The sequence below is a fragment of the Dermacentor andersoni genome, chromosome 4, assembly GCF_023375885.2.
Source record: "Dermacentor andersoni chromosome 4, qqDerAnde1_hic_scaffold, whole genome shotgun sequence".
Lineage (NCBI taxonomy): Eukaryota > Metazoa > Arthropoda > Arachnida > Ixodida > Ixodidae > Dermacentor > Dermacentor andersoni.
This window is the reverse complement of record NC_092817.1, coordinates 170,788,299-170,809,950: the sequence shown is the minus strand read 5'-3', so window position 1 is coordinate 170,809,950 and position 21,652 is coordinate 170,788,299. Positions and strand designations below refer to the sequence as shown.

The window sequence follows — 21,652 nt, the reverse complement described above, 5'->3', positions numbered from 1 at the left end:
GTCTGGCAAATGACTCATGCATATGGCGCGTCTGGCGTGTCGCTAACTTGTTGCTAGGTGACGCAACAAAAATAGGTCGCGAAGTATTGGTTCATTTATATGCAAAACGTTTTTAGTTTTGATGGGACAGAATGAAAAAAAAAACTATAAAACATTTTCTGCAAATTCATTTGACATTATTTTTTTCCGGTGCTCGCGTCAAATAACGGATGGAGTTGACACAAGGCATGACGTGTTTCCTGGTGCCAGTTTTTGCCGAGTGTTCCCTCTTGTTGACTTTCTTTCTCTGGGGAGACTGTGGCCAGTTCGAGCGACGAGTTTTCACGCCTGCTAGCTCATTTTTTCGAAGCAACACCAGACGCGGCAGATCATGGACGACCCATGGGTGTGTGTACCCATTATGCCAGTTAAACGCCGCAGCTGATAAAATTCACTGTCTCTAAACACGTTCATCTGGTAGCGGCTACATAACGTTTGACGCATAAATAGGCTGATACATGATTGGTATCTATTAAAGCGACCTTGCGTGATGCTGCTCAAAGGAAACGAGCACCCCGTTCGCAAATATAGCCGCCGTACAATTTGAACCGATAAATGGCACGGACGGCAACCGATACCAGTAGGCTGCTTCTTATCACACGTCACTGACTTCCGAAATCCTTTATTCATGTAGTAACGCAAAGACTTTAATAACGTAAGTCCAACAAAAACAATTGTCTGCTTACTTTGTAAAAAAATGACACGTTAACTATGTTTGTCGGTTATTATACGCACATTTAAAAATAAAGTACTTGCCAACGTTGAGCGCCCTAGCAGAAAAAACACAAATTGAAGTGTCCGACCAAAGTACAATAGCTCCACTTGCGCGCTTTATGCTGGAACGCGTCGCGGTTGATTTTTCGCCTTCTGTGGCAATCGCTGGAACTTGAGTGTGCGGGGCCTTGCGCAGCGTGCGCGAAACGCGACCTCTGGCGTGGGTCGCGAAGATGGACGGATGAATGTTGTGAGCGCCCCCTTTGAAGCGGGGTGGTGGGCTGCGCCACCAAGCTCTAGCTATTATACTGCCTAGTGTCCTACCTAAGTAAAAAAAAACAACAAAAAAACCTATGAACTCCCACAACCAAATTTTCTGATCCCCTATTGCGAACCTTGCTCCTGCGCGTCTCCGTTTTTTTTTTTTTTGTCGTTTTCCTAATTTCTTCCACCAATCTTCCAATCGCCTCTTACTAACCTCTATTGCCAACATGTTTACTTTTCCACTGCTCTCGCTGAACCCGAGGGCTTCAAGGAGGCTAGCGGTACCTAAACCAACTGCTGGGCAGACGTCTTAACATTCTAATAAAACATGCTTCACCGTTTCCTTAGCTTTACCGCAGCAAGCACGTGCTTCTTCTACTTTCTTATCTCGCGCTTTATAGGTGCGTGTTCTAAGGCATTCTGATCTCGGCTGGAAAAGTAATGTTCTTCTCTTTGAGTCATCATAAATTGTTTCTTTTTGCTCATTTCGCTTTTCCTTTTAAGTAGTTACTTATGGCAGGTTTCTTTTCCACTGCCTCCATCCATGAGATTATTTCAGCCTCTCTGGCTTTCCGCTTGACGTTCTTTGTTGTTGTTGTGTTCTACACCGTTCAGGCCACATACTTGTTGGTAAGCTTCCTAGTTCTTTTCCTCCACTGTGAATCAATGTTTTTTCTTGTGCAGATACCTCAACATTCTCCCAGCCCATTTACGTTCTTCCATATTCCTCAGTCACTCTTCGTAATCAATTTTACTGCGAGCTTCCCTCACTTCGAAACTATTACAGCCCATATCACCCTGAACAGCTTCATTTGTAGTCTTCCCATGAGCGCCCAAAGCCAGCCGTCCCACTGACCTTTGGTTCTCATTGAGTCCCGATTGTACCCCTGATTTAAAGCAAACAACCGCATTTCCAAAAGTAGGGCCTGGAACCCTTAAAACTTTCCATATATCCCGGAGCACCTCGTACCTATTGTATCCCCGTAGCGCTCTGTGCTTCATTATGGCTGAATTTCTCTTCCCCTTTACTGTTATTCTTTTGTGTTTCCATATATATATATTGCCTCCGTTTATCCATATACCAAGGCATTTAAATTCTCTTACCCGAGGTATTTCCTGGCCCTGTATTACCACTGTCTGTTCTCTGTTATCATTGATTTTTTGGCGATGCGGTGGAGGCGAGCGCCATCTGGAGGTGTTGCAAGAAACCAGCACGCTGCTTAGTGCTCTCCGTGCGTGCGCCGGTGCATGCACGCGCGCAAATCTCGGATGCCATGGCCCTATGAATGGTAGAAAAGCGGGAAAGGGGGTTTGTGTTAAGAGTTCCCGCCTAACAGATTTAACGCGATAGCGTTAACGAGCTGGTGTCGCAAAAAAGCCGGTGTCGTCGGCGTCGGTGCCGTTGGCCGTGAGCGATAAATCCCAGAAGGCACTTCATAAATAACATCTTGTAAGATGGGCGGGTGGGAATTGAACCAGGGTTTCCGGAGTGTGAGACGGAGACGCTACCACTCAGCCACAAGTTCGATCACTCAAAGCGGGACAAAATCGCCTCTAGTGAATGCGGTGTTGCCTTAAAAACGTGCCGTAGAAAGTTATACTGCGGTGTATACCGGTAATTATGACATGTAAATTACAGAAGTCGCAGTTTCACGAGTAGGAAAGTACGTTTCCGCTGCATTTCTTCTGCACTATGCGCACACGCAGAGCCATCTTGCGGCAAGCACAGAAGACCCCCTCCTCGCAATGTACGGCGCTGCCCCATGCACGTGGCGCGCCACTCGCCCCATGACCGCGTCCACCTGCATCGCGCGTCGCGGCCCGGCTGTTTGGCTCGCGTAGATCGCGACGTTTGACTCGCGTAGATCGTTTGAGTAGGCAGTGTGGACGGGGTGCGATGACGCTATCGCGTTCCACGCTTGAAGGCGAAGCTTAAGCGTCCTCCAATTTTTTATGTTTGCTCGTACAATCAAATTACACTCCGACGCTATCATGTCTGAAGGTTTTGTTTAGATTGTACTTTACACTATTTCTGGCGCATGTCACTTTGATGAATTCAATTAGTTCAGTGGCGCCTCTGCGCCACGCGGAGCGCAGCGTGGTTGTGGTTTGCAAATATTTTTGTCAAGGCGATGTCCGACGCCTACATCGGATTTTTTTTTTCTTTTTTTTTGCGGTGCGGGGCGCTTAACGCTCTCGCGTTGAAAGATCGTGTACTTTTCAGCTTCCAAATAAATGACACCTGTATACTTTTTAAGGACACAGCACGGTAAATGTCGTGAGCACTAATGCAAATTATTGCACGATCCTAAATCCTAAATACGCAGGAGATTGGCGATTGCTGAGATATAATATATAGGCTCATAATGTTGCTGAATCATAAATTGTCATGTTGGATCCTGTAGGTTTTATAAAGCATCCCATGCTATCATGCGGCAATTGAGATCTCAGCAATGTGGGGCGCGCGGCATTTCAAATTGGGCAACGCCGCAAAGATAGCGTTCACTCAATGACGAACACTAGTGCAGAAACAAAGGGCGATAACTATTTATTTCCTGTTAACCAATGATACGCAGGTGCGACGGTGGAGGTGATTATGGAATTCGAACGAACGGAGTCGGTGATCGCTTCAGCCTGCATCGCACTCTTCTACACGTTCACTGGCGGCCTCTACTCCGTGGCCTACACGGACGTCGTCCAGCTGATTGCCATATTTCTTGGACTGGTGGGTGTTGCGCTCAAGTGGCTTATTTTCATCGCAACAGGCGTCAGCGTACGGAGCTTAAATACTGAACCAGCGACAACGCTTTTGTTGGATAACTGTCGAGAATAAAAATGAAAAGAGAATGGCTCGGTGAATACCGTGCCTCGGAAGTGAGGGACTGGCTGTTGGTCAACGTCTACGCCTATTTCACGCCCAGCAACTACAGCACATGCTCCGAGAAAATTCTTACGGTAACCTACTGATGGACGCTAACAAGGGATCGGATCGCTTTGGTCTAAAGCATTACAAATTTGCGCGTGATCAGGCATTCATCATTCCAACCTGAAAGCTGATGAGTGTTGGGTATGGTAGAATAAATATCAGTTTAGCCATAAGGGCGAAGCAATGAATACGACAGCAGCGTGTTAGAATATCACATTAAGTGTAAGACTCGTAGCTGTAGTGGCTGCATCAATTGAAGTACACGTAAGCTAAGTAAAAACGAGCTGTTGTTTAGCCGCATTACACAGTCGTCGTGCATTGAAGCAATCATAAATTACCGTTTTACTTTTATTTTTACAACTGAAGAATCGCAGCAAGCTCGGTGTTTTAGTAGAGTTTCCTCCTCGGTCTACGCTTTATTCCAATAAAAGGCTTGACAACTGCGTGTTTGCCAAGCATTTTTCCTTCACGCGTAGCGGGTATAAGAAAGTAATAACCCACGCTAGGGGTTCCCTTCTTGAATCCTTTCATCACACAATTTCATTTATGTTAATAATTAAAACCAACGTCTTTCTTAAGGACTTTGCCACCACTTTTGCATATCGTGTACGTTTCAAAACTCTTTCATGGGCTAATCCCGGAGGTAGTCAACAGCCGCGTCAATAAAATTACATCGTTTTCAGGTTTGAATGCTGTTATTAATTCGCACTTTTAATATTAAATCTGAAAACATTTTAGATGAAAGGCATGCACGGTAGGAGTTTCGTTTCATGGCATTTGTCTGTGGGCTGCCATTCCCAAAATTCCGAGGAATAATTTTGTCAAGAAGGTAAGGCCTGCTATGAGAAAAGTTAGTGATACTGTGTTACGTCATATATAACCCACATATATCGCATGTCATGTAGTGTGACATATTCTGTACCATGCATATGCCCAAATATATACGGAAGCTCAAGGCAACACCAACAGCAGAAATTCGCTTGGAATGTCCATATAATTGCTATCGCACTATTCCTTTACTAGATGCCCGCCGCGTTGCTCGCTTTTCCATTGTAGCGGCGGTTCCCTAAGTTGAAGTTAGTGCAGCATAAAGTCCGTGAGGCGGCGCTCGTTGCCTTTTCAACTTCCGGCGGATGTGGCACCGGCGGCTGAATGCATCCGCCAGCGCGTTATATGCGCGGGCGTCTGTTAGCAGGCATTATCGCGGGCTTCCGAGACGGTGACAGATGCCATGTTAATCTCAGAGGTCGCAGCACGTGATTGCAAGTTGCAGGCGTTCGCCATAAGAGGCACTCGTTGCCTTTTCGCGGAGGAGAGAAAAGGGAGAGGGCGCGGAACCGAGCTACCGGACAACGCGGCAGGCATCTAGTAAAGGAGGCATTGCACTATTAGGTGGGCTGTAGTGTGTGTCCCACTCTCCAGCTAGACTAGTTTCATCAAGGAGGCCATAACATGGCCTCGAAGCAGCATGCAGAGTATGCCACGCAAATAGCATGTGCAGGCTTTGCATGTTTTAGTTGCCTTTACTCTTCGTACCAGTACGCTGCACAGTGCACAACGGCTTTCGAGGAAACGAATGCTTCATAAAAAGTATCAAAGTTTCTACATTCTTTCATATACAGCGCGTAATGTATGCAAGATGCTAACATACGGGTAATATACAATTGGTTTGTGTAGGTGCGGAAAACTGAGACGTGTTAGCTCACCAAAATCATAAAAGGACAAATATGTCATTAAAATATTTCTTTAAGTACGTTTATTGAGTATATATTTATTTATTTGTAGTACTGCCATTGTCGCTTGTAAACCACAGCATAGGCGTATGTGACCGTTAGATGTATCTATACAATTGAGAACGAAGCATGTACATACCTATACAACTATCCCAGTGCGTAGATTTAACCACACTTGAGCGTAACACATTACATATACATATTTCAGCACATTAAATCACATATTTGACAGTTTAGTAAATTATAAATTACTTTATCTAATCTATAACGCTCACTGAGTTGAATTTTTCTTTTTCAATAACGAATTACAAGCAACCAGTTACTTTATCGACGCGACAAGCTGTAACAGGCGACGCAGAGCTCTTGAAAATGGCGGGAACTGGGGTGTAACGCCCGCGGTCGCGCCATGCAGCAGCCTTGAGGTTGCACATACCCAGACCGGCAAATACGGGCGTCAGTATATGTTTCCTAGCCGTAATACCCCACCAGGAATCTGCCGGTGATGTTAAGCGGCGCTGCTCTGACTTGATATCGATGGCTACTGTGGACGTTGATGACTTCTTCAGCTTTTGGTTGCCCTACCAGGAGTTCCTTTTTCGAGCTCCTGCAAAAATGAAGCGCTTGGCTTCACAGAAGAACCAAACGCCAGCATGACGGCGTTGAGTAACCAGAATTTTATGCGCAAGGTGCTCGTACTTTAGCAGACAGCCCTTCCCTCCAGCGCACACATCGAGAGAGTTCTCAGTGTCGCTGCTGAAGTCCTCGCAAGGAAGCGAGGGTTGATGACCAATGAAAAATTTAAGAGACAGTTGTTAGCGAAAACAAACGTCAATTAGGGCTGCAAATTGGGTAAAAGAATTGAATTCATGGTTGCAAACAAAACAAGGAAAAAAGAAGCAAGTGTGCGACATTGCTCCGGTCGTGCATTTGTTGCATCCCTTGTCTGAGCGCCGAGTTTTCTTTGCAACTATGAATAAACAACGTGTTAAGTGCTCCAGATTATGCAATAAAAGATCCAGGTCAGCCTGTTTCATTTCAGGTATTTCTGCGCTCCTAACAAAACTTGAGAGCAAAGAAATTCAATCACTAATGAATATCATCTTAGTAATTAATTACTTTTATGGGATAGTAATTAGTCATTGTCATCGAATACGTTCTTGAATAAAAATAATAACTGTAATTTCTTACCTTTTTTCTGTGATTTGCGTTAGTCTAAGCTCAACAAGCAGGCTCAAAGTCTATATTTATAACAATTGTGGCGTTCCCATGCTCGGGAATAAAAAAAATACCAAGGAGCATATTTAGTACACCTCTTGTTATATTTCAGTAGAGTATCTGTTAAAGCTGCAACATAAAGAAGTACACAAGAAACAACACAACAACTTGAGCTATCATTATGATGAGTCGAAATTGGCGTGAATATACATGAAGAACCAGTTTTTCATCCATTTCGTGTATTACTTTAATGAATATCAGTCGTTCTGATTCCATACCCAGTGGCTGTGCCTTCCCTTTGCCATGTTTCACGAAGCCGTGGGCGTGATATCGTACCCCAGGAATGACTACATCGGCACCGTTGAGTGGAAAGACTTCGGCATCTACTGGGATTCCATGCTACTGCTCATGATGGGGGGCATACCATGGCAGGTGAGGTTCAGGAACGTTTATGCCGAAAAGCGTCCCCCATTCGAACTACAACAATTTATAACGGCTTGATAATGAGAAAGTTCGTATTAATAATAATAATATTATTATTATTATTATTATTATTATTATTATTATTATTATTATTATTATTATTATTATTATTATTATTATACAATATTCAATGAAAATTGTTAGGGAAGAAATAAGTAAGTTGTACTGGCGCATTATCTGGATATTGTGAGCCGGCATATTGACCTCGGCCTAGTAGTCGCGAGCGACTCGAGTTATACATGATATTTGGAAAACAATCTGTGCGTCAGAATATTTAGAAAAGTTTCGTCGAATCATAAACAGTATAGTCGACCTCCAGTCCTCGAACATAAAAAAAAATTGAGTAATAATTGTATTGAGGAAGTGCTTGCATATGGTGACGAAAGCCGGAGAATATGAATAGAACTTTAAAGTAAGCGAAATATTGGGCTTGGAAAGTATGAAAATAGCAATATTGTCTCGTAGAGTCACGTATGAAGAACACAGTAGCAATACTGTGAAAGACGAAACTAACTTTTATTGGGAGAACCTATGCCCACAAAAACAGGCTACACTTAAAGAACGGCGGCAACGGCGAACACAGTCGGCGATCGTCAAAATCTGATCTGCGGGTAAAGCGCGCCGACTTTTACACAGCATTCGTCGAATTTTCCAGACTAATCGTTGCAACCTGCGTGTCTTCAAGAAAGTTCTGCACCATTCGCGTCACGCGATGAAATCAGATAACGCAAGGTTCGGCGGCAACAGACAGCAGATAGAAGCATATATAACATTCCAGAAAGTTCGGATACATGCAGGAGCGTCCCGCGCTGTGCGATAACATTTGTAAGGCGGCGAAACGTGGTCACCCGATAAAGATAGGCAAGTGCATGTGTCAATACCCCCCCCCCCCCCCACCCCTTAAACAGCGTCGACTCGATGCTGCAAACAAACGAAAATAATAAAGAAATACATCTGGAGCAAAGAAACAATAAAACAAGGAAGTTCGTCAGCGTGCGTGAAAGGGTTTAAGACGCACCACGTGGACAACTTCAGGCCGTGCGCGGCGCCGTGGGAATGCGAAATGCCGTCTGGCGCGAACTGATAATCCAGTGCGCCAATACGTCGAATGACCTTGTAGGGTCCGAAATAGCGTCGCAGTAGTTTCTCACTGAGTCCTCGTCGGCGTGTCGGGGTCCAAACCCAAACACGGTCACCGGGCTGGCACTCGACGAAGCGTCGTCCGAGGTTGTAGTGTCGGCTGTCGGTACGCTGCTGGTTCTTAATCCGTAGGCAGCCGAGCTGTCGGGCTTCTTCGGCGCGCTGGAGATGGCTAGCGACGTCAACATTCTTTTCGTCACTGAGGTGCGGCAGCATGGCGTCGAAAGTCGTCGTCGGATTCCTGCCGTAAACCAGCTTGAACGTCGTGACCTGTGTTGTTTCTTGCACTGCCGTGTTGTAAGCGAAAGTTACGTACGGCAGGATGGCATCCCACGTCTTGTGCTCGACGTCGACGTACATTGCTAGCATGTCGGCGAGGGTCTTGCTCAAGCGCTCCGTGAGGCCATTCGTCTGCGGGTGGTAGGCAGTTGTCCTCCTGTGGCTCATCTGGCTGTATTGGCGGCGATGAGTTAGGGAGTCGCCATCTATCGGAAGCGCCTCGCTGGTGTAGTATGAGGGATCACGCGGCGCGCTCCTCATAGGTTTTCGCATCGTGCCATGAGCTTTAGGCCGCAGAATATGAGCATTTGACAGTATACAAGCAACCATTGTTGCGTGGGCGCTATCAGAGCTGTTCAAAAATAATTTCATAGTAGAGACACCTACGCCTACGGGGACTGTGATGTGCCGTCGCGACAATTCAATCTTTTTTTCTTCTAATTTCTTGGACATTTGAATATTATTTCTCGAGTTGCGTCGCACTGTATGTTTATCGGTGTTCTCAGCATTTGATTTCCCGCTGCTTCTTTTTTGTAATCCAGTGCATTAATTCATAACACAAACATGACCAAATGTCATACTTCTTTATAATGTGCTTCTTACCGCTCCTTTCCACTCCAGTGAACTTGCCAGTATCTATAGCATCGACAAGTTCATAGACAAAACCGTCATGACATTAGCCGGGCAGCGGTATCGGGCGAGCGTTTTAGTGCGCGTTTTGCGAAGATCGCAGACCCGGCGCCGTAGCAGAAATCTTCCTCGTGTACGTGCTTGCTGCATACCCGAGTTGTAGCCGATGACTGTTTGCCGGTTTTATGTTTCGCGAGCCAAGCTTCACGCAGCTTGTCCTGCGGCTATGTGTGAATAAGGCTGACACCGGGATCCGTTGCGTACGTCCGGCATTGCGGCACCGAGCAGTAGCCTACCATGTTGCGCGCCTTCAAAGGCAGCCACTACCTATTGTAGTGATTTCAAGCGTTGTAAAAGAGACACTCGAAGCGGGAAAACCTCACCACTAAATGAGTACCGCAGCGTACGAGGGAATTTAAATTCTCGTTTTCAGCTCGCTTCGGCGCCCCCGAAGCAGCCGACGCGGCCGCTATGTCCACGTGGTCCCTAATAGCACGTCATGCCGACGGTGGCGCCAGCTTTTCCAGTGGTGGAGCTCGAGGCCAACTGCAGAATGGCTTGGGTGAGCTCTGCTGTAAAAGCCGTTCCTCTGTCGGTCATGAGGACTTCTAGAGCACCATGTCACAGCAGGATGTTCTCGACGAAAAATTTCGCCAATTCGGCTGCGCTGCCTTTCGGTAGAGCTTTAGTTTCAGCAAAACGGAAGAGATAGTCTGTCACCACGACGATCCACTTATTTCCGGACGTTTCTGTCAGAAACGGTCCCAGCAAGTCCATCCCCATCTCCTGAAAACGTTGGTAAGGAGGCTAGATCGGCTGTAGTAATCCCGCTGGCCTTGTCAGTGGTGTCTTGCGCCGCTGACAGTCTCGACATGTTTTGATGTAACGGGCGACATTGGCTGTTAGGCGCGGCCAGTAATACCTTTCTTGTATCCTCGATAGCGTCCGGGAGAAACCGAGGTGCACAGGGGTCAAATTGTCATGTCGGGCGTGCAGTACTTCTGGATGCAGCGCCGACGGAACAACAAGAAGGTAGTTGGCGCGGACTTGTGAGAAGTTCTTCACGAGTAGGTTGTTTTGAAGCGTGAACGAAGACAATCCGCGCCTAAATGCCTTACAGACAGCGTCGGTGTGCCCTTCCAAATAATCGACGAGACCTTGTAGCTCCGGGTCTGCTCGTGGCTATTCAGCGAAGTCTTCCGCGCTTATTATTCCAAGGAAGGCGTCGGCATCCACGTCATCTTGCGGCGGCGGGTCAATGCGGGCGCGTGATGGGCGATCGGCATCTGAGTGTTTTCGTCCGGACTTGTAGGTTACAGTGATGTCGTATTTTTGTAGTCTGAGGCTCCACCGCGCCAGCAGTCCTGAAGGGTCCTTTAAGTTAGCTAGCCAACACAACGCGTGATGGTCACTGACCACTTTGGATGGCCTCCCATAAAGGTAAGGGCGGAATTTCGCTGTAGCCCAAATGATGGCGAGGCATTCCTTTTCAGTCGTAGAATAATTGCCTTCCGCTTTTGACAGCGACCGGCTAGTATAAGATATCACCCGTTAAAGTCCGTCTTTCTTCTGGACTAGGACGGCACCGAGTCCTAGGCTACTGGCGTCAGTGAGGTTTTCGCTATCGGCGTCCTCGTCGAAGAGTGCAAGTACCGGCGGCGACTGCATGCGTCGTTTGAGTTCTTGAAATGCATCGGCATGTGGCGTTTCCCACTTGAACTCGACATCACATTTGATTATATGTGTCAGCGGCTCTGCGATGCGTGAAAAGTCCTTGACAAAGCGCCTATGGTAGGCACGCATACCAAGGAATCTGCGCACTGCCTTCTTATCGATTGGTCGCGGGAACATTGCGATGGCAGCTGCCTTCGGCGGGTCGGGGCGGACTCCAGACTTGCTGATGAAGTGGCCTAGGAACAGAAGCTTATCGTTAGCGAAGCGGCACTTCTCTGGCTTCAGAGTGAGCCCTGATGACTTGATGGCCTCTAGTACTGTTGCAAGCCACCTAAGGTGATCGGCGAAATTTCCGGCGAAGACGACGACGTCATCCAAGTAAACAAGACGGGTCTGCCACTTTAATCCTGCTAACACCGTGTCCATGACGCGCTGAAACGCTGCAGGTGCCGATCACAGTCCGAATGGCATGACCTTGCACTCATAGATGCCGTCTGGCGTGATGAAGGTGGTCTTTATCGCGATCGCTCTCGTCGACTTCGATTTGCCAGTAGCTGGGCTTGAGGTCCATTGATGAGAAGCATTTAGCGTTGCTTAGCCGATCCAATGCGTGGTCTATCCGTAGAAGGGGGCTTACGTCCTTCTTCGTAAACTTGTTCAGACGCAGAAGCGTAGGGTTCCGTCCTTTTTCTTCACCAGGACTACATGAGATGCCCATGGGCTTTTGGACTGCTGGATGATGTCGTCGCGCAGCATTTCGTCGAACTGGTGCCTTATAGCGTCGCGTTCTCGCGTAGAAACTCGATAAGGGCTCTGGCGAAGTGGTTGAGCACAGTCTTCGGTTATTATGCGATGCTTTCCGACTGGCGTTTGTCGAATCGTTGATGACGTGGAAAAGCACTATTTGCATCGTCGAAATAAACTTCTGAGCTTTTGTTGCTTAATCATGGGGAGACGTGGATTTATGTCGTAGTCTGGTTCGGGAACTACGGTCGTCGGGGTAGATGCGAAAGAATCCAGGACGACAAACGCATTGCTGGTTTCCAGAATTTCCTAGATGTATGCGATCGTCGTGCCCTTGTTGATGTGCTTGAACTCTTGGCTGACGTTTTCAGCAACACTTTCGTGTTTCCTCCGTGCAGTCGAGCGATTCCTCTTGCGCCGCAAATTTCGTGATCGAGCAGTAGACGTTGGTCGCCTTCGATGACGCCTTCTACGTCAGCAGGTGTTTCGGTGCCGACCAAAATAACAATGTGGAGCGAGGCGGGATGCTCACTTGATCTTCGACCACACTCAAGGCGCGGTGACTTGGAACGCTCTCCGGCGGTATCGCTTCATCTTGCGACAGCGTTATTCACTTCGACTTCAGGTCGATGACGTCTCGTGACGTCTCGTGAACACTGTTGGAGGATAACGAATGGTAATTCTTGCCGTGCACATTCCAGTCGGCGTTATGAGGTGTCCTCCAGCGGTCCGAATTTGTCGGCCTTCCCATGTAGTCTTAACTTTCTTCAACTGGGCGGCGATGTGTCCACTCATGACGGAGTAACCAGCCCCTGTGTCGACTAAGGCGGTGACTGCGTGACCATCGAGAAGCACGTCGAGGTCGATGGTTCTTTGTCTTGCATTACAGTTTGGTCTTGGCGCCGAATCACGGCTGCGTCGCGTTGACTTGTGGCTGGAACGTCGCGTCGTCAGGTCGTCTTTCGTCGGTGTAGTGTTGGGTTCCTGACTTCGTCGGGACGGCGGCGTGTCGTTATGTCGTCGAGGTAGTTTCTTCGGCGTCTTCCTCCTTGGTGGAGGATCTTCGTCAGTTCCACGAACAGCAACCGCACCTCTATCTTGCTGCTTTTAGTTTTCCGGATGTGGGTTCACTGACCGGCCCCGGGCTGGGCCAGTCTATGGTCGGCGCTGCGGCGACTGGTAGCGGCCTGGTGACGGTGAACGGGACGGTCGTCGAGGGCTCCAATGAGTGGCGGCGAGGTAGTCGGCGATATCATGAGGTCGTTCGCCAATCTTCGGTCACGGCGCGTTAACGGCGAACCCTCGCGGTCCAATCTCCCTGTATGGGCATAGATTTGCCCATACCGGAGAAGCCGGGCGGTAGATGTGCCCGGCTTCTCCGCAGCGATAGCAAAGGGGACGGCGATCGGGGGTGCGCCAAACGTCAGTCTTCCTTGAAAGGCCGCGTGAGGTGACGAGTTGGCGTGTTGGCGGCGGGGGTGGTGGTGGACGACGGAACTGTGTGGTCACTGGGGCCTGCCGTGGGCGCGCAGGTGTAACATGACGGTGTGCTACAGTGGCGTATGTCATCGTTTGTGGCTGAGGCTGCGGTGATTCAGGGGCTACTCCGAGGGTTTGGAGCTCCTCATGGACGGGCGTCGGTAATTGAAGCCACTTGAGGCTGTGATGAAGGGAACATCTTTTGTAGCTCCTCCCGCACGACCGCTCGGATAGTCTCACGCAGGTCGTCGGTGGCCAGTGACTGAACTCCGGCGTAGTTTGTCGAGTTCGTGGGCGGTCGAATTGCCGGTTTCGCATCTCGAGTGTCTTCTCGATGCTGGTGGCCTCGCAAAGAAACTCCTCGACGGTCTTCTGTGGGCTCCGTACCAGTCCGGCGGAAGGTTCCTCCTGTACACCACGCATCAGTAGGCGGGCTTTCTTTTCCTCGGACATTTCTGGGTCGGCGTGGCGGAATAGGCGGCTCATTTCTTCTGTAAAAATCGCGGTGGTCTCATTAGGCAGCTGCACTCGGGTTTCCAGTAGTGCTTGGGCTCGTTCTCGGCTTGCGACGCTTGTGAATGTCTGCAGAAAGCCGCTTCGGAAAAGGTTCCAGGTAGTTAAGGTGCTTTTCGGTTATCGAACCACGTCCTGGCAGCGTCTTCCAATGCAAAAAAGAGAGGTTGAAGTTGGTCGTCGCTGTCCCAGCTGTTAAATGCAGCGACCCTCTCATAGGTCTCAAGCCAGGTTTCCGTGTGCTCGAATGTTGGACCGCGGAACGTCGGAGGCTCCCTAGGCTGCTGCAGCACGATGGGGGACGCTGGGACTGCCATTAAGGTTGCCTTGGCCACAATCTTCTTGGTCTTCTCAGGTAGAAGTCCGTGCTTCGGGGGCAGCTGTTGAAGGCGATGGCTTACTCGATCGTCCGGGACTACGTCGGTGCTCTCTTTGTGGTCCGGGCTTGGATCACGGCTTGTCGGGGGCGTCCAGTACGTGAACGAAAAGCGCTTCCACCAGATGTCACGTGGAGTGACGTATAAAGAACACAGTAGCAATACTGTGAAAGACGAAACTAGCTGTTATTGGGTGAACCTGTGCCCACAAAAACAGGCTACACTTAAAGATCGGCGACAACGGCGAACGCAGTCGGCGATCGTCAAAATCTGATCTGCGGGTGAAGCGCGTTGGCTTTTATGCAGCAGTCTCGAATGTTCCAGGCTAATCGTTGGTACCTGCGTGTCTTCCACAAAGTTCTATACCATTCGCGTCACGCGATCAAATCAGATAACACAGCCTGTAAATATGCACTATTTACGCAGTTTCTGCATTTATTGTAATGTCCAGTGAAAGTAAAGAAGTGCAATGTGCAAAGAAGTCGAGATGAGCTATGCAAATTCGGGTGAGTAACACTCGAGCTGTGAGGACCGGTAAGACAAGCCCCTGGCCAAGTGCTGCCGCTTAGGAACGACCCTACGAGTGAATCTGCGCTTAGGAAGTCCACCAGGTGCACCTGCTGAGGGGACGCTGGCCGCAGCGTTATTTTTTAGGCCCGTGTATAGAAGCCGGGACCGCCAGAAAAGCCTGCTGCGTACGCTGGTAAGACCGACATGGCCAGGCACTGTGCACGATACTACAGCCGGGTGTTGTCATCCTGCCCACCACTTCCTGCCGGTACTGCAGTGCTACCAGCATTCCGGCTCATCTTCAAAGTGTTAAGATGCGTTATAGTTCGGTTGATTAGACGCTCAGATAGCAGAGCACGTAGCGAGAGGACACAGAGCTTCGGCAACACAGACACAAGGCTTTCAACCAAAACGTTGTCGTCGTCTTTCTCGAAGCAGTGCCTGCCGCGCGTTCTTCTCCAGTACAATTGCCTCCCCGGAGAAGAGGAGCCGTCTCGGCGACCTACGGGCAAGATAGCACAGGTGGATCAAAGTACGGCTTGAGCCGCTGAACGTGCACGATTTCGCGCCCTCGGCGGCGCTTATCGGAAGGCGGCTCAAGGGGTTCTACCAAGTAGTTCACAGGAGACGTTTGACTGACGACACGGTAGGGACCTTGGTACTTGGAAACAAGCTTTGGTGAAAGTCCAGGGCTGGTAGCGGGAACCCAAAGCCAGACTAGTGAGTCAGGGGCATAGGGTGCCAGAGAGGAGGGAATATCCCGAAGGTGGTTCTGTCGCTGCTGATCAGCCGAAGTAAATGTGCGGGCGAGCTTTCGGCACTCTTCCGCGTGTGCAGCAGCTTCGGACAGGGTAGTAGCCTCCGTTGGGTCAGGGCGATACGGAAGGATGGTGTCCATTGTGCAGGAAGGCTCGCGTCCGTAAAGAAGAAAGAACGGGGAAAATCCTGTAGTAGTCTGTGTGGCGGTATTATAAGCGTACGTCACGAAGGTGAGAATTCGGTCCCAATTGGTTTGGTCAGATGCGACGTACATGGCTAACATATCGCCAAGAGTGCGGTTAAAGCGCTCAGTCATGCCATTAGTTTGCGGGTGGTATGCAGTAGTAGCACGGTGAATTACGTTGCATTCCTTGAGCAGGGCTTCTATACCATCAGACAGAAAGACGCGGCCTCTGTCGCTCAGCAACTCTCTGGGGGCTCCATGGCGAAGTTATGATGTTACGCAGAAGGAACCCGGCAACATCCCGCGCAGATGCGTTGGGCAGAGGCGAAGTTTTCGCGTAACGCGTGAGATGGTCTATCGCCACTATCACCCAGCGGTTGCCATCTGAAGTACCCGGAAGGGATCCATAAAGATCAACTCCGACCCGGTCAAAGGCCCGTCCTGGGCAAGGCAAGGGTTGCAGTGGAGCAGCTAAGGCATGAGGGGTATTCTTGCGGCGTTGGCATGCGAGGCAGGAGCGGACATATTGGCGGACGAATCGGTACATCCCGCGCCAGTAATAACGAATTCGCAGGCGCGCGTATGTTTTGAGTACTCCTGCATGTGCGCATTGCGGGTCATCGTGAAACGCTGCACATATGTCCGAACGTAGATGCCGAGGAACCACGAGTAACCATTTGCGCCCGTCCGAGAGGTAGTTACGGCGGTACAGGAGCCCGTCACGAACAGCGAAGTGGTGTGCTTGGCGGCGCAACGCACGTCCAGTAGAAGGCGCTTATGGGTCTGACAGAAAAGCCAGCATAGCAGCAATCCATGGATCCTTGTGCTGCTCCGAAAGCATATCCGTGGCGGTGAGGGAGGACTCGCATATTCGTACTTTCTGATAATTGGGCTGGCCTGACACTGGGGAGCGAGACAAGGCATCCGCGTCCAAATGTTTACGGCCTGAGCGGTACAGCACTCGAATATCATACTCTTGGAGGCGAAGCGCCCATCGAGCGAAGCGACCTGAAGGATCTTTCAAGGACGACAGCCAGCAGAGTGCATGGTGGTCCGTGATGACGTCGAACGGGCGACCGTAGCGGTAAGGACGGAACTTATTTATGGCCCAAACGATAGCCAGGCATTCTTTTTCTGTAACGGAATAGTTTGCTTCCGCTTTCGTGAGTGCGCGGCTAGCGAAGGCAACAACGTATTCATCGAAGCCAGTCTTTCGTTGTGCAAGAACAGCGCCAATGCCGACGCCACTGGCATCCGTGTGTATTTCTGTCGGTGCGCTTGGGTCAAAATGTCGAAGTATGGGGGGTGAGGTTAGAAGACGTCGCAGCGTCGTGAATGCGGCATCGCAAGCTGGCGGCCAAGCCACGAGGTCGTGGTTACCCGCGAGAAGCTGTGTCAAAGGCGCTATTATGGTGGCGAAGTTGCGGATGAAACGACGAAAATAGGAGCATAATCCGATGAAGCTGCGGAGTTCTTTTGTGGTCTTTGGTCTTGGAAATTCGGCAACGGCTTGGGGTTTGGTTGGATCTGGGAGCACACCATCTTTCGAAACAACGTCGCCAAGGATGACTAGCTGCCGGGCGGCGAAGCGACACTTCTTCAAGTTGAGCTGGAGTCCAGCATCGGCAAGGCAAGTGAGCACGCGTTTGAGTCGGAACAGATGAGAAGAAAAGTCCGGGGAAAAGATGACAATGTCATCGAGATAACAAAGGCATGTCTGCCATTTGAGGCCCCGAAGTATGTTATCCATCATTCTTTCAAAAGTTGCAGGCGCATTACAGAGGCCAAAGGGCATCACGGTAAATTCATATAAGCCATCAGGCGTAACAAATGCCGTTTTCGGACGGTCGGCATCAGCCGCCGGGACCTGCCAATAACCAGATCGTAAGTCTAAGGACGAAAAGAATTCAGCGCCTTGGAGGCAGTCCAGTGCGTCGTCGATACGGGGAAGAGGATATACATCATTCCGGGTTATCTTGTTGAGTCGTCGATAGTCCACACAAAAACGAATTGTCCCATCTTTCTTTTTGACCAGCACTACCGGAGAAGCCCAAGGACTGTGTGATGGCTGTATCACGCCGCGTCGGAGCATGTCTCCGACGTGCTCATCGATGACACGACGCTCCATCGCGGACACACGGCATGGACGTTGGCGTAGCGGCGCGTGGCTGCCGGTGTCGATGCGATGAACGACTGTGGAGGTACGGCCTAAACATTGTTTCTGTAGGTCGAAAGAAGCTCGAAATCGGTTAAGAAGGTCGACGATCTGTGTGCGCTGACTCGGAGTGAGGTTGGGGTCAATAGACGGAGCAAACTCTCGCTCACATGCAGGCGGAGGCGCAGAAACAGGGAGAGTCATGGCGTCAACGTGAAGAGGAGTCGAGTCATCAGGTACACCGTAGACAGAGCTCGTGTCGAATTCATCAGCAAAACCAAGGCACTCGCCATGATGTAAGCTTGAAGGACACGAAAACGTATTCGAAAAGTAAAGTGCACTGGAGCCCTGGCGAAAGGGAAGGGGGGCAAAGGGAAGCAAGAAGGGATGACGGCGTACAGCAAGTTGAGATGGCGTGAAAAGAACTGTGGAATCGTAGAAAGCAGCGCAGGAAACGGGTACAAGGGCGGAAGAGAAAGGAGGAATATCAGTGGCGGTGGCAACGAACACTCGAGCAGAAGGTGGAGGCAAATCTTCAGAAAACTGCCGCAGAATGGAGTCAGCGCAAGTTCTGCACGGGCACAATCAATAATAGCGTGATGAGATGAGAGGAAGTCCCATCCTAGGATGATGTCGTGAGAGCAGCGGGGAAGAAGAACAAATTCAATGTGGTATAAACTGTCTTGTATGGCGACACGAACGGTACATGTTCCTAAGGGCTCAATAGGATCAGCGCTTGCTGTGCGTAGCGAAATTGCAGAAAACGGCATGGCGACTTTTCGGAGCGTACGGCGAAGCTGGTCGGCAATGACGGACACTGCGGTACCCGTGTCGACAAGCGCGTGAACGGCGATACTTTCGGCAAAAACTTCAATGACGTTCGTTGGGAATAAACGAGGGCTTGAGCAGCTCGAAGAGATCGCAGTTCTTGCCTCTGGAACTGCGCCATTTAGTTTTCCTCCGCAGCCGGAGGGCGGCGGACGATGGGGGACAGGGAACGTCGACGGGGAGATGGAGACCGACGAGTGTTGAAGCTTTGGGGAACATGAGATGAAGGAGCGAAGTGCGGAACTGGTGGTGAATAGCGGGACTGAGAGTCAGGAGCATTCCCTTGAAGTCTCGCAGTATCGGGAGGATACCAACCTCGCCGGCGGCAGAACCGTGCCGCGTGTCCAGCAAAGCCACACGCGAAGCAGATCGGCTGATTGTCTTGGGTGCGCCAGGGATTATCAACAGGGGGTCTAGGTAGCGGAGCACAGTTTGGAGCTGGGCATAGGGGCTGCGGAGGCGCGCAGAAGCCGCTTCTGGGCACGTAGTTCGCAGCTGCAGAAGGCGAGGCGTAGAAGCCGCTTGTGGGCGTGTAATGCGCAACTTCAGGCGGAGGTCTTGGCCTGGCAACGACGGCAGCGTAAGTGAGCGGGACTGTCGCTGAAGGTGGCTGATTAGCAAGAGGTAGTGCGTCGCTGACTTGTTCATGGATGACGCGTCGCAGTTCCGGGGACCAAGAGGACACAGACGACTGGGTAGCAGGCAGCAGTGACAGTTGGAGCGCGACTTCTTCGCGAACAAATTGCTTGATTTGGTCGAGGAACGAAGAGTGGGCGGAAGCAGCACTAGAACTGTCAGTTAAAGCCGAAACCGTGTCGTCCGGCGCGACAGCGCGGCGCGTGGTAAGGCGTTGTTTGCGGAGCTCATCGTAGCTCTGGCACAGTGTAATGACCTCGTCGATCGTTTGAGGATTTTTCGCCAAGAGCATTTGAAAGGCGTCATCTTCTATGCCCTTCATTACATTCTTGATCTTTTCAGAGTCTGGCATGGTGGAATTAATGCGCCGGCAAAGGTCAACTACGTCTTCAATGTAGCTGGTGAAGTTTTTACCCTTTTGCTGAGCGCGACCACGCAAACGTTGTTATGCGCGAAGCTTGCGCACAGCAGGGCGACCGAAGACTTCTTTGAAACAATGGGTAAATGCTGTCCAGGTGGAAAGGTTGGATTCATGATTCCGGAACCAGAGATTCGCGACTCCAGAAAGATAGAAGATGACGTTAGTCAATTTAGCTTTGTGATCCCACTTGTTGTGAGCACTCACGCGATCGTATGACGAGAGCCAATCCTCCACGTCATGGTCGTCGTCGCCGCTGAAGACCGGAGGATCGCGTTGGCGGAGAGCACCGGAGCAGACGACAGACGATGCCATGGGAGGATCGGGCTGCGCAGCGTCCTGGGGCATAGCAGAAACGGTAGGGAGCATCCGGCTGCGGAGTTCCAGGTTTGGGAAGGACCCCGCACGTCCACCAAATGTTAAGATGCGTTATAGTTCGGTTGATTAGACGCTCAGATAGCAGAGCACGTAGCGAGAGGACACGGAGCTTCGGCAACACAGACACAAGGCTTTCAACCAAAACGTTGTCGTCGTCTTTCTCGAAGCAGTGCCTGCCGCGCGTTCTTCTCCAGTACAAAAGTAATAATTTCTTCGCGTATGGACCGTTGCCAATTATGATGGACATGGTGGACTTAGCAACGCAATGGAATTAGGTAAAGATACGGGACTAAGTCCGAAAGCTTTACACGAGCCTCGATTTTTTAACATAGCTATAGTAAATATCAAGGAAAGTGCTCTTGGTATTTCGGAGCCCGGATCAAACGTCTTGTGAAAACCTCCCCAAGCACATAAAATTCATATCACCTGACATAGAGTTCCCATGCGAGCGTCGAAAAGACGGATTCCTCGCATTGCTAGACGTAGAACCGCATGCAACGGGCGACACTATAACATTTGTTGTTTACCTTTAACCAACCCCTTTGAAATCACCTGTCAAACCACGATGGGTCATCTGTCAATACTTTCTAAAACGAGTTGAAGCTTAATCGACGTTGGAATCCGACAGAAAGAATGAAGGCGGAACAGTCGTCAATGAAATCAGGACGAATGGCTACCGAAATTACTTCACTCGGACAACCATCCGACAACATCAAATACACCTCAAATTACGCAAACTATAAGCTTTCAGTACCAGCAGTCTTCACAAAAAAGAATAGCACCCCTCGCTAAAGGGGTGCTCGCTAATCGGGAGCTCCGGATTATTTTCGACCACCCTTGGTTTTTAAATATGTCCACACGCTGCACGGCACACGGGCATTTTTGCATTTCAGCCTCATGGAAATGCGGCCGCCTAGGCCGGGATTCGAGCCCGCGCCATTGCATCTCGCAGCGCATCGCCAAAGCCACCATGCCATTTCCGTGGGTCCTCCTTCCGAAACAGCAAGACTGTTTATCAAAACAGAAGGCGCGAAGCATTGTTTACAGGAACACATGTACTGACTGCGCAGCGACTTACACTGAAGAAACAAAAACTCTAAAAGGAAGAATCAGGCAACACTTTATGCCGAGTATACGCATTTATTTCACCAAACATTCAGAAGATGCCGATCACGAAATTGCTTTCTATAAAATTCTAATCCCCCAGACCAACGCTAAAAGTTATTACTGGAGTCATGGTACATGCTGAACAAACGAAACTACATAAACCGTTCAAAGGGCAACCGCCACACTAAATATATCTATGGTCTGCGCACCAAGACGAGAACGAGACAAAGATGCCCCGGAACGACAATAGGCTGACGTCTCCAGCACCTACAACGCCGCACCTTGGTCCACGCACTTCTCCGTGCCCCTTCTCCCGTTTCCCTTCGTCTTAACGTAGGTCAAGGAGGCAAGAGAACTTCTTGATCTCCCTATTATGAAATTATTTCAAAGCACCCTGGCACCATATATCGTTAACGAAGGAGCCGAGTTGGACGCGAAACGTCTTGTATTATGAAATGTACTATTTA

The 21,652-nt window shown here is 49.8% G+C and overlaps 1 protein-coding gene across 1 annotated transcript in view; it reads left to right on the top strand.

Moving 5' to 3' along the window:
• Nucleotides 1-21,652, top strand: part of LOC126538306 (high-affinity choline transporter 1-like) — a 94,915-nt gene that overhangs the window by 30,632 nt on the left and 42,631 nt on the right. The window contains exons 4-5 of the mRNA XM_072287667.1: nt 3,594-3,742; nt 7,174-7,323. Of these exons, the coding sequence (XP_072143768.1) occupies nt 3,594-3,742; nt 7,174-7,323 (299 nt within the window). The remainder of the gene's footprint in view (nt 1-3,593; nt 3,743-7,173; nt 7,324-21,652) is intronic.